General features: G+C 50.6%; 1 protein-coding gene and 1 pseudogene across 8 annotated transcripts in view; both read left to right on the top strand.

The window, feature by feature from the left end:
* Window positions 1-2,557: 2,557 nt before the first annotated feature.
* The window catches only part of DYSF (dysferlin), a 223,156-nt gene continuing 212,322 nt past the window's right edge, over window positions 2,558-13,391 (top strand). For 4 of the 8 annotated variants that reach the window (XM_061431964.1, XM_061431959.1, XM_061431961.1 and 1 more), the window contains exon 1: window positions 2,560-3,345. In XM_061431964.1, coding sequence (XP_061287948.1) covers window positions 3,258-3,345 — 88 coding nt within the window. In that variant the 5' untranslated portion in view covers window positions 2,560-3,257. Of the gene's footprint in view, window positions 3,346-13,391 lie in introns of all 8 variants that reach the window. The other 4 variants (XM_061431968.1, XM_061431966.1, XM_061431947.1 and 1 more) reach the window with 3 other exon arrangements.
* Window positions 10,671-12,584, top strand: LOC133256842 (ATP synthase F(0) complex subunit C1, mitochondrial-like; annotated as a pseudogene).

Here is a 13,391-nt window from a genome sequence, read left to right as displayed (position 1 = left end):
ATATCTCTTCATTTAGCCAAATTTCCTCTTCGTATAAGAACCTCTTGGGTTGTATTAGATTAGATCCCACTCTAACAGCCTCATTTTGACTTAATCACCTTCTTAACTGAGGTCAGTGCTTCAATAGCCAAGTTTTGAGAGAACACGATTCAGCCCATAACAGGGACAATGTCATGTATGTTCACCTTTGTGTCATCACCCAGGACAGAGCTTGGCATGCTCTAGGACTCCATACATATCTGTTAAATGAATGATTAAGCCCGCTCATTTTCCTTCCCCCCCAATCACATATTGTGCTAGAGGCAAAGAGGCATGGATTGTAGCAGGAGGACCATAAGCAATCACAAGAAATGTCTGCTATTCTGATCTTAAAATCACAGTTCTTTGGGGAAGCATTGCTACCTCCTGCTACCTTCACATGAGGCAAAGCCAGCATCTGATCCTTCCTGCCCTGGGAATCTGTGCTACGCTAGTGGGCTCTTGGGGGAGGAGTTTTGCTGACAGCTGCTCACCCACACCCATCCAAATGGCCCACTTTAGAAGGTGAGTCACCCAACTGCTGGGAGTGGGTCCACACAGCTCTGGGAAAGCAGTTTAGCAACAGGTACTAGGACCTAAAAAAAGGCATGTCCTATGCCCTTATAATTCCAAAGCTAGAAATCCCAACTGAGGAACAAGCAGAGAGGGGCTCAAGACAGGTATATATCCCAGTTTTTATATAAAAAGCAATTTCTCACTACTATTTCTCACTACTGGAAAGAACCTAAATATGCCACAAGAGGAGAAAGCCTTGAGAATTTAATATATTCATATGATAGAAAATTAAGTAGCTATTGAAAAAAAACTTTATAAAGAATATTTAATAATGCAAGGAAATATTACTTGAAAAAGCAGGACACAGCACTTCACAGACACTTTGATGTCACTCATACAATAAAGAACGTAACAACATGCATCAGTTCAGTTCAGTTCAGTCGCTCAGTCGTGTCCGACTCTTTGCGACCCCATGAATTGCAGCACGCCAGGCCTCCCTGTCCGTCACCAACTCCTGGAGTTCACCCAGACTCATGTCCATCAAGTCAGTGATGCCATCCACCCATCTCATCCTCTGTCGTCCCCATCTCCTCCTGCCCCCAATGCCTCCCAGCATCAGAGTCTTTTCCAATGAGTCAGCTCTTCACATGAGGTGGCCAAAGTACTGGAGTTTCAGCTTCAGCATCATTCCTTCCAAAGAAATCCCAGGGCTGATCTCCTTCAGAATGGACTGGTTGGATCTCCTTGCAGTCCAAGGGACTCTCAAGAGTCTTCTCCAACACCACAGTTCAAAGCATCAATTCTTCAGCACTCAGCTTTCTTCACAGTCCAATTCTCACATCCATACATAACCACAGGAAAAACCATAGCCTTGACTAGACGGACCTTTGTTGGCAAAGTAATGTCTCTGCTTTTCAATATGCTATCTAGGTTGGTCATAACTTTCCTTCCAAGGAGTAAGCATCTTTTAATTTCATGGCTGCAGTCACCATCTGCAGTGATTTTGGAGCCCCCCAAACATAAAGTCTGACACTGTTTCCACAGTTTCCCCATCTATTTCCCATGAAGTGATGGGACCGGATGCCATGATCTTCGTTTTCTGAATGTTGAGTTTTAAGCCAACTTTTTCACTCTCCTCTTTCACCTTCATCAAGAGGCTTTTTAGTTCCTCTTCACTTTCTGCCATAAGGGTGGTGTCATCTGCATATCTAAGGTTATTGATATTTTTCCCAGCAATCTTGATTCCAGCTTGTGCTTCTTCCAGCCCAGCATTTCTCATGATGTACTCTGCATATAAGTTAAATAAGCAGGGTGACAATATACGGCCTTGACGTACTCCTTTTCCTATTTGGAACCAGTCTGTTGTCCCATGTCCAGTTCTAACTGTTGCTTCCTGACCTGCATACAGATTTCTCAAGAGGCAGGTCAGGTGGTCTGGTATTCCCATCTCTTTCAGAATTTTCCACAGTTTATTGTGATCCACACAGTCAAAGGCTTTGGCATAGTCAATAAATAAAGCAGAAATAGATGTTTTTCTGGAACTCTCTTGCTTTTTCGATGATCCAGCGGATGTTGGCAATTTGGTCTCTGGTTCCTCTGCCTTTCCTAAAACCAGCTTGAACATCTGGAAGTTCACGGTTCACATATTGCTGGAGCCTGGCTTGGAGAATTTTGAGCATTATTTTAGTAGCATGTGAGATGAGTGCAATTGTGCGGTAGTTTGAGCATTCTTTGGCATTGCTTTTCTTTGGGATTGGAATGAAAACTGACCTTTTCCAGTCCTGTGGCCACTGCTGAGTTTTCCAAATTTGCTGGCATATTGAGTGCAGCACTTTCAGAGCATCATCTTTCAGGATTTGAGATAGCTCAACTGGAATTCCATCACCTTCACTAGCTTTCATATATACATGCAATTCACAGGAAAAAGTCTCAGTTGGTAAATAACCAAATGTTAATATTGTATTTTTTTTTCAGACTCAGCGATTTCTTTCTTTTATGCTTTTTGTTTAAAGTAGTATGTGTTGTTTTTACAACCAGAGAAGAAGGGTAGAAAGTTTTTAAGGCAGCCAGCGCTGCCTCTCAATGAAATTCCTCAACTCTGTCTGGAAAGCGCCGGCCCTGCGCCTGCTCCCCAGAGCGTCCCCGGGGCGGTCTGGCTGGCGGCGAGGGAGAGTGCTGGAATCCCCGCGGTGGGAGGCCATCGGATTGGCGTCGCGCACTGCCCGAGGTGGAAGGTCAGGGGAGGGACCAAGTCTTTCTCCCGTCCTGGAGCGAGATCTGGACTGCGCTGGGCGCCCGCAACCCTGGTGCAGTCCTCAGCCTTCGCGGCCGCCGCCCAGTCCGCTGTTCCACCGCCAGGTGCAAAATGCCGTGTCATTGGGAGAGTCTGCGGCCGGAGCATTGAATTACAGCTTAGCCAAGCTCGCGCAGGGCGGCGCGGGTGGAAGATGAGCAGAAGCCCCTGTTCTCGCAGCGCCCGCTGACAAGCGGGCTGAGCGTAGCCCGGGGCGCGGACCGAGTGGAGGCCACTGGAGCAGCCCGAGACTGGCCTGTTTTTTCTCCTTCAAGAGCCGTTGCTTTGAGCTGGGAGTCAGTGATCCGAGCCAGTCTCCCTCCACCAGCCCTCTGCTGTGAGGGGACCCACGAGCTGCGCCTCGGCAATCCCCAACCTTCCCCAGCCCTCTCCGCGCCCTGGGTGCTCGGGATCCTGACTCCCATCAGTCATGCTGAGGGTCTTCATCCTCTACGCGGAGAATGTCCACACCCCTGACACCGACATCAGCGATGCCTACTGCTCCGCAGTGTTTGCAGGTAGGAGGGGCCCGCGATCCTTCCCGGGAAGAGGGGGTGGGAGTTGGAGAGGGGACGCCGCGGCTCTCCACCTCGAACACCGGAATGTGAGAGATAAGACTCCTCGGCCAGATTGACTTTGAGTGTTCCAAAAACACACTCACTCGGAGAGAGGCGACTCGGAGAAATGGAAGCAAGAGGCAGAGGTGGTCAGTGGCCCAGAAGCTGAGCCCCGGCTGGGGCTAGGAGGGGCCTAGGGGGCAAGACCAGCATCTATCCTCCCACTCGCTGGATCTCTTAAAAGAGACCTTTTTGCATTGTGTGCTGCAAAGCGTTGTGTTGCAGGGCTCCCCGCCTCTCCCCGGAAGACTGGTCCCAGGGCTATTTATAATCCAACTCTCTTGCCTTGGCCGGGGCCTGGCGGCTGCCCTCGCCCTTTACTCTCTATCACAGGCTGGGCCTGCAGGCAGGCGCACACTGGGGACAGAGGCACCGCCCATCGGTCCAGGGGTCCTACTCTTGCTTTCTGGCACAGGATGCAGAAATTCAGCATTTTGGGGGTGGCATCCCCGTCATCAGGTGGAGGAGCCTGCTCCCCCATCAGACTGAGACCTTCCACAGGAAGGTCTTTCATGGTGATGAATGGACTCCTCCAGGAGGTGAGGGCTGGGCTCAGGCTGCTTCTCTGGGACTTCCTGTGGGCAAAGCCAGAGCTGGGGTCTATGGGCCTGTGTGTTTGGAGCCTTACTGGAGGACAAGGACCAGAGGACTTGTGTGGGCCCGCTGCCCCACCCACCCTGTAGGTTTGCTCTCAGCCTCTATACCTGTCATTCCCTTTCTCCTTCAAGATCTAGCTACATGCCAGGCCTCCGGAAATCCCTGGCCATCCAATGGACTCGTTTTAGCTTCATGAGCTTTTGGTTCCCTGTTCCCAGACACCCCTGTGCCCATAGGCTCCCAGACACATGCACACATGAAATGCAGGTGACACTTGCAAGTTCCAAGGAGTAGAAACTCACAGAATGCAGGCATGTGTCCACAGCAATGTGCTTGCGTGCGCACACACACACAAACAAGCACACACACACTCCTGGGGGTGAGATTTCAGGTTTCTCGAGGAGGAGCTGCTGAATGGGCCCTTGGCCTGGAAAACAATGTGCTCCAGGGTGAGGGGTAGGGGGTGGTGACACTCTGGATGTGCTCTTTTCCTGACACCTTGCTTTGAACTGTTCTGACCAGTTTCCTACAGTTGCCTTTGGAAATGCGCTTTATCAAGGTGTTTCCAGGGGGAGAATGAGGGCGTGAATGGGGTGGCGGGGCGGGGGTGGGGGGGTGTGCCTCCATACTTCTTCTACAACTTCAGCTCTGTGCAGGCCAGGACAGTAGTTCATCTGTAAGGCCCGGATGTGCAGCCTAGCTGAGGGCCTGGGCTTGGAGCTGCAAGCTCCTGGGAGCCCCGTCCACTCTGTAAATAACCCCCTGGCTGAGGGGAAGGAGGATACGCTGCTGCCAGAGGGAAACAAGCACCCTGGGCTTTGAGCATCCGTCTCCCTCAGCTCATCTGCCCCACCCAGCCCTTCATCCCTGTCCCAGGGCTGAGCCCACCCTGTGGATGGCACCCTCTGGAGCTGTCTAGTACAAATGAAATGCAAGAAGGGCCACTTGGGCGCTCCTGCCTCTGTTCTCAGGGGCCTTGTCTCCTCTGATGACCACTCAGCTTGAACCAGATTTTCATTCACCTTCTCTGACCACACTCCCACCTCCCAACACCTCCCCACAATACACACACACACTTTCCCCAGACTTCACAATGCCCCCACCCAGACCAAGCTCAGAACCCTAGTAAGAGAAAGGAAAGAATGAAGAATGGTTAATGAAAGGGGAAGCACTTTCTAAGCTTGGAAGTGCTTTACCCACCGGAAGTCCCTCTGGCATGGTTCCTCTCCTTTCATAATTTCCTACTTCTGCCCCAGGGCTATCTGTGGAGCAATCGCTCATCCTTTATCCTCCCCCCACATGAGTCCCGCCCCCCATCTGTCTGCTGTCAGTCTGTAGTCCTCCCCTTTGTCTGCAGCCAGCTCCTCTGAGAGGGCTCCCCCTTCCCTGGCGGTAAAGGAAATATGTTGTCTGTGCTGACTGGGAGTGCCCCCAGCCTTCAGAGGGGGCTGTCTGGATGCCCCAACTCCCAGCCATCACAATCACTGCCAGGCAGTCATGGGGAGCTCAGGCCCTCCCTCCCCCAGCCCTGACCACAGTCCACCTCCTGTGTGTTGGCCAAGCTCTTAACTTATGTCCAAATTCGGCCTCCCCGCAGCATCAGACTAGCTCCGCCTCCTCCTCCCGGCCAGGGACAGGTTGCTAAGTGATTACACAGAAGGCTCTGGTCTCAGGGACACGCTACTCAGAGCAGAATGGCCTTCTGGGAAGCCTCCCCTCACCAACTGGCTGGGAACTGGCCTTCTCAGACCTGTTGGGTTTGGAAACCATGGACACCCCTTCCCCCCCCACCCCGCCTTTGGCTACCTGTTTGGAATATCCTGTAATTTAACAGGTGCCTCCATGCATGCCTAAATTCACTTCCTGTTCACAGTAGCTTTGTGAGGCCATTGGGCAGGGATATTATCCCCTTTGACAGATGAGCAGAGCAGATAGGCCCAGAGAAGGGCAGGGGCCTGGCCAAGGTTACACAGCGGCTAAAGCACCCACCACACCACCCCCATCATCATGCCCTCTGTTGTTCTCAGCGTCTGTGCTCATGAATAAGAAAGTGCTTTGAAAAGCATACCATGCACTGCCCACACACGAGGCACCCTGGACCCCAGCCAGAGCTAGGGAGGGCTGTGCGTGGGGTACCCAGGCTGGGCTGAGTCAAAATGGGGGGAGTTCCAGGCTGCAAGGAGTGCAGTGTATGACAAATGACCCAGAGATGGGGATTCTGATTCTGAACATGTGTATTCATCACAGTGAGAGAGAATGGTCATTCATTAAGCACAGTGTACTATTTTCATACGCTGTCTCTTTAAAAGCCACAACAATCCTATGAGATGTACTTAACTGATACTGTGCTTCCTAGGTGTAAGCTCTGTTCTAAATAGAGCTCACTTACTATGAGTTCTATCATGTTCAAGTTGCTCAATTTGTACCAGGCCCTTATATGTATTAAGGCCCTCCTTAATCCTTCTAGCAGCCATATATGGTAGTAACCATTATCACCCACACTCTACAGCACACAGACGTTAAGTCACACTAGTCATTAGTGGAGTCAGGATTCAGGCCCACATACTCTGGCTCTGGAACCCTGTTGTCTTTAACTGCCCTACCACTTCCCTCTGGCCTTGGCTCTGATTTACAAAAGAGTGGAGAGACAGCGATGAACCCGGCTTTGGCTCACACCCTGGAGCCCCGTCTCCGTCTGCACGTGGCCCCTCACACCTTGTCTTGCCTCACACTTTTTGTCCCTGCTGCCACTGGCTCTCTTTCTCCCTCAGACTCTGACATCCTCAATCTCATTCTTTGGTCTGAAGGATGCTTTCTTATCTCAGAGGGGTCTCTGCCCTTCTGCATCTTGCAGAACCAGTCACCGCTTGGTCCAGGGTGCTCCCTCTGGGCAGAACTCTTGTGCTAGGCCATTTCAAGCCTTCTGTTAGGCCTGTGGTGGCTCTTAAGGGTCTGATAAGCTGAGGCTAGGGTCATGCATCTCATGGCACTGAGGTGGGCAGCCTGCAGTGGGGGTGGCAGGCACTTGGGGGGCTCTGAAAAGGGAGCACTGTAACCTTAGGCCCCCAGCTTAGCCGATCCATTGAGGGTGGGGTGGTGGCACTCAGGAGTGAAGCCTCAGTCACATTCCAGTGGGATAAGAGCACTGAACAAGAGCGGAAGAAGGATGGTAGCCAAGAGTTCTGGCTGTAGACCCAGACTACCTGGGACCTTGGGTGTGGAATTCCAGCTCTGCCACTTTCCAGCGGTGTGTGTGACTTTGGGCAAGTTACTTAACTACTCTGTGCTTGGTTTCTCCACCTATGAAATGTTGATAATAATAGTACCTGTTTTGGAGGGATGGTTCTGAAGAGTTTATGTGTTAATCCATATAAAGCACTTTGAATAATGCCCGGCACATAAATACACATTAACTATTTCACTATTATAATATATGATTATATATATTTAGCTCAGACAGTAAAGAATCTGTCTAAAATGCAGGAGACCCAGGTTCTATCCCTGGATTGGGAAGATCCCCTGGAGAAGGAAGTGGAAACCCACTCCATTATTCTTGCCTGGGAAACCCCATGGACAGAGGAGCCTGGTGGGCTACAGTCCATGGGGTCACAAAGAGTTGGACACGACTGAGTGGCTAACAACATTCTAATTATTATCATGGTTAGCATGTATTGTACATATACTAAGAAATCATTGCACACATCCAAAAAGTCTTTCACAATCTTTTTGGCCTGGTCAGTCCTATCACCAGCTCTGTTGGTTCATTTACTGTCCAATCAGACTGGGCACACTGTGCTGAGCAGTGAGTGGTCACCCCTTCAGCCCCAGGGGACTCTGGCCCTGTCTCCTCTGGGAGCCCTCCCCAGGGCAGTCCTTTCTGAGGCCAAGGCATTTGTCTACTTACCTAATGGCTGGCTGTGGCCATCAGGCTAGCTGGCCCTCCCCATCGGACTGGATCTTCCTTGGAATGAGCATCGCTCCTGTGACTCCCTGGGCCCACAAACCTTCTCAATCTCTCTCTCCAGGCCCAAATCTCTCTCTCTCTTTTCTTCCTGCATACTGGTCTCTCCCCAGACGGGTTCATTAGGCTGAAATGTTAACAGTTGTGCATCTCCTGTGAGCCAGGCAGGCTCTGGGCTGGAAGCCCTGGTGTTTGCTTTAACCATCCCAAGAGCTCTGTGAAGTAACATTCTCTTGATTTTACAGAAGTGGAAATAGACTCCAAAAGGTCAGATCTCATGCCTTGGGACACACGGCTAGAAAAGCAAGGACTGCAATGGACGCCCAGGGCCATCTAATTGTTCCTGCAATGGGCTATTCTTCCCGGGAAGTTGGTCATGTGGTCAAGGCCGTAACCAGAATAATTGTTGCCTGACACCCCTGACAGACATGTGTGGGTGCCCCTCTAATCCCAGCTGGTTGTATTGGGATATCCACGGGAGACAATTTCTTCAATGAATGTGGAGGTGGGGCAGAAGGATGCATTGGACTGTTCATACTCCTGTGAGTCTTTGGACTTGGACAAATGTGCCCTGAGGAATCCTGGAAGCTCACATGCAGAGTGTTCATCTCAAGGTTGGTGTTACTGGAAGCAGAGGGCAAGGTTTATTTGCTTCCTGGATAACCCATATGAGGCTTTGGGGAAAAACAAGGCCCAGATATTAAGAGAACTGAGCTAGAGGAGACCAGTGGACCAACTCCAAGAACAAAAAGAGGCTCTCCTTGAAGTAACTCGTCTTGACTGGCAGGGAGGAAGGACCCCAAATAGGGGACAGAAGAGGGTCATAAGCCCACATCCCCAGGGGAGCGTGGCAGATGGTATAACTAAGGCCAGAGGGAGGAGCACATGCATATCTGGGTGAGTGGTGGTGTAGGGCGAGCTGAGATGCACACTTCCAGCCAGAGGTGCTAGGTAATAAGTGTTGGGCAGATAATTAGGGCTCACAGGCCAGGTGTTCTGATTTTTCAACAGATGCTATAAATCCAGATCTCATAATGTTTAAAGTACAATTTTGTCATAAAATGTTGTGTTGATCAAAGACAACAGGTCTCTGTGCTGGGTGTGTCCCAGGAGACACCACTGGCAGGATCTGATGGCTTCCACTGTGTTTAATCCTGGAGACCTAGGTCTGTGTCTCTTCAGGGAACAGGCAGCCAGGCTCCTCACTTGAGATGATCAGGCAGCACCTATCTGTGACTACACCACTGGGATGGCAGGGGTGAGCTTTAGTCCCCTCCCCTCTTACCTTTGTTAGCTCTGAAATGTCATTGTGGTTAACATGAAATTTTAAGTAAAAACTGGGCTTGCTATGCAAACTCAGCTTCAAAACAGGTCCCCTTCAGGCAGGAGACAGACAGGCGCCAGGCTGAACAGCTAGATTTTGTCTGCTGTGGACAGATACCCCAAAACAGCAGGAGGGAGGAGAAGCAAAGCATGACCAGATAAGAGATCAAAGACCACATATTCCTCATTCTTAAAATCAAGGACACCTTCCCAGTTACACATGTGCAGAAAAGCTCCTTGGAGGTCAAACAGGGAGGGGCCTCCACCCCATAGTAAGTGATGTCAACCTACCCATAGGCCTCTTGGCTAGAATCCATCTTGGCTAAGAGATGCACATATACATGGGAGGACCCTGAGATAAACCAAGTACAGATCAGAACAAGGCAAAGCAAGATGACTGGCCACAGGAAACCCAGAAGAAATGCCCCATAAAAGCAATTTAAACTACCATGAGGGTGCGGCTGTCTCGCTCAGCCTGCCTGTGTGTCTGTCCACATGTCCTCTTTTCCCTCCTTGTAAACACTGTTTCCCTACTTTGTTTCTTTGTGGAAATTCATTTTCCACAAAGCCATATGGGCCAAGGTCGTTTCAGTGGCCAGTGGTCTTGCGGCCAGGACTCAGAGCTCTCATTAATTACTGTAGCCTGACTTCAGTCTCCGACTGAGAACTGAAATCGTGCTTCAAGCCACTGTAGGTCAAGAAGACCTTTATCCACTTGCTCCCCGATGGTGACTCCTAAGCCGGCCCTGTCGCCTTTGCAGTGGGGCTGGAGTTGTCTAGGGTGCTGAGGAGCTGCCCTTACCTGGGCCCTTAGGTAGGATGCAGATTTGGCTGTTGGTTAGCCAACCTTAACTGAGGGTGGGGGGCATGCATGATGGTCACTCTCGTAATGTTTGCTGCATAGGCAGCCCTGACTGGTAAAGTTCTGACCCACTGGGCTGCCCAGGCCTCCGGATCCTTCTGTCCTGTTTCTCTGCTATAACTTGTGGTCCCTTTGACAACATGGTTGGTGTGGTGGACATTGTGCTTGGCTCTCCAGTGTCCCTTCCATACCGTGATGAGGCTAAACCAGTGGTTCTCAAAGAGGATAGTACTGCCCCCAGCGGGTATTTTGCATATGATGATTTGGGATATGTTTCCACTGCAGCCTGGGCAGGACAGCATTAGCCTTCCTGTTCATTGAGGCTTCCCTGGTGGCTCAGACGGTAAAGAATCTGCCTGCAATGCAGGGTAAAGAATCTGCTTGTGCTTAAAGCTAAAGCCGGGACGTGAGTCAGTCATCTTAGCTGGGTGAGTGCTGTGGTCTGAGCAGGGGCAGCAGGACAGTGGGAATAGACTGAAAAAAATGTAGACCTCCGGAGCACTACTCAGTCCTCCCGCTCTGATGTGCTCTTGTACCAGGGGTCTGATCAGGCCTGTGTCTGCCTCCTTCCTGAGTAGGCCAAAGAGCCCATCTGAACAGCCTTCCTACAGCAGTGTCTCACTCCGGGTGGCTTGACGGAAATTCCAGACCAGTGTTGTCTCCTGGCACACTGACACAGTGGCCAAGTTTACTGGCGCTGGGGCTGCCACAGTTGGGATGGCTGGTTCAGGGGCCGGCATTGGAACAGTGTTTGGCAGCTTGGTCCTTGGCTATGCAAGGAACCCATCTCTGAAGCAGCAGCTCTTCTCCAGCACCATTCTGGGCTTTGTCCTGTCTGAGGGGCTTTTCTGTTTATGGCCACCCTCCTCATCCTCTTCACCACATGAGGCTCCATGGAGGTCACCTACCCGCCACTGCTGCTTTGACTCCAGGCCATGCTCAGTGCTGGAGCGTGCTAACTTCTACCATTAAACACAATGTTTCTCTTTAAAAAAAAAAAAAAAATTGACTTGCAATGCAGAAGACCCAGTAAGATCCCTGGGTCAAGAAGATACCTGGAGAAGGGAATAGCAACCCACTCCAGTATTCTTGCCTAGAGAATTCCATGGACAGAGGAACCTGGCAGGGTTTGCAAAGAGTAACCCAGTCCATGGGCTTGCAAAGAGTGGAACACAACTGAGACAATCACTTTGGTGTTGGAGAAGACTCTTGAGAGTCCCTTGGACTGCAAGGAGATCCAACCAGTCCATTCTGAAGGAGATCAGCCCTGGGATTTCTTTGGAAGGAATGATGCTGAAGCTGAAACTCCAGTACTTTGGCCACCTCATGTGAAGAGCTGACTCATTGGAAAAGACTCTGATGCTGGGAGGGATTGGGGGCAGGAGGAGAAGGGGACTACAGAGGATGAGATGGCTGGATGGCATCACTGACTCGATGGACGTGAGTCTGAGTGAACTCCGGGAGTTGGTGATGGACAGGGAGGCCTGGCGTGCTGCGATTCATGGGGTCGCAAAGAGTTGGACACAACTGAGTGACTGAACTGAACTGATTGTATAGGTTATCACTTGGAATGCTGGCCACATCCAGCTGTGAGGGAATTCTGGGAAATGTAGTTTATCTATGTGGGTGACCATGTGTGCAGGTCGGAGTCCTTGGAACATTTCTGTGGAAGGAGGGGAGAACAACTTTGAGGGGGACAAGTGGAGATCTCAGCACACTGTCCACAAGAGCTACATTCCTGATGCAAGTCCCCTTGGGAAGAAGCCCCAAGGATTTGAGGATTTGGCTCCAGGATGACGTCTCCAAGGGATCAGTCAACCATCCAATCAGGGAGAAGTGAAGTTGGAAACTGGAATGGGAAAAGAAGCCTCAGGAAGTGTCCAGGGCTCATGCCACCAGCTGCTGTTTTTCTGGTGTACAGAGCAACTGTGTGAAGACCCTGTTCCTTGGAAATAAGCCAAGTGTTTGTAAAAGTTCCACAGATTGCCTATGCTGCCTCTGACCCAATTAGAGCAGGTCTGGGGGGCAGGGTGTGGTGTGCTGGGGAAAACAGCAAAGCCAGGAATCATTGTGATGGTAAAAAAATATCCCTAGTCATCATATCCAAAATTCCCCGTAGAGGGCAGTAGTATCCTCTTTGAGACCTGCCTGCCTAACCATATCCTAGGGTGGAAGGGACACCGCCAAGTACAACGTCCACCACACCAACCCCAGGCCAGCCCTTGCTTGCACTGGAAACACTTGGCTGCCTGAGACAAACTTGGTCTCCCCTCAGCGACCGACTTCACCATCTAGCTAGACATCAAACCAGCAATAAACAAATAGGTATTGCTTACAATTGGGGTGAAAGCTAAGAAGGAAAAGTGCTGTTGTGCAGTGGTTTGCCAGAAGAGCCAACCTAGATCAGGTCAGAGGCTTCTTATGGAAGCGATGAGGCCTGAAGGATGAGTGGGGGTGGCCCTTTAAAAGAACGGGAAGGCAGGAGAGCTCTGAGTTTGGAGGGAGCTCAAAATATTCCAGAAACTGGAAGTCACTGGAGCTCAGAGAGTGAGGGGCTGAGTGCTCTTACCTTGTATGCAGGGGAAAGGGAGTTGGGCTTTATTCCAAGAGCACGGGAGGCCTTGGAGGGATTTTACAAAGAGTGTGTGTTTATGTGTGTGTGTGTGTGTGTGTGACTGATTATATTTAAGATCACCTGGCTCCTGTGTGGAGGCACATGGATGCTGTGGGCACATAGACGGTACCAAAGTCAGCAAGCATATTTGTAAGTGAAATCCTATCTCAAAATGACTTTAATAATAAACAGTCTTAAAGTGATCTTCATTCCCAATACAAGTCCTCTGGGGAGGAAGCCCCGTTAGTATCAGGCCCCAGTATGATCCAGAGACCTGGTGGGCTCTGGGCACATAGAGTGGACAGCTCCAGTCATCCCGGACACAGGCAGACTCCATTTTATTTTTCTCTGGTCTGCCATCCTTGGTGTCTGCTACATCTTAGAGCTGGCTGACAATTGGATCTACACACTTCCTTATTCTCACAAAGTGGGACAGGGAGTTGGGCTTGTCCAGTCACGAAGAACAAGTTATCCCTCCAGGAGAACAACTTGGGACATATATGCCCATCGCTGAACCAAGAGCTATTGCCAGGTGATGGGCTTAGTTAGGTCAGGATCTGGAGCTAGGGCTGCAAGCAGTACCCAAATAG

This window comes from Bos javanicus, chromosome 11 (assembly GCF_032452875.1).
Source record: "Bos javanicus breed banteng chromosome 11, ARS-OSU_banteng_1.0, whole genome shotgun sequence".
Taxonomy (NCBI): domain Eukaryota; kingdom Metazoa; phylum Chordata; class Mammalia; order Artiodactyla; family Bovidae; genus Bos; species Bos javanicus.
This window is presented reverse-complemented; position numbering and strand designations above follow the sequence as displayed.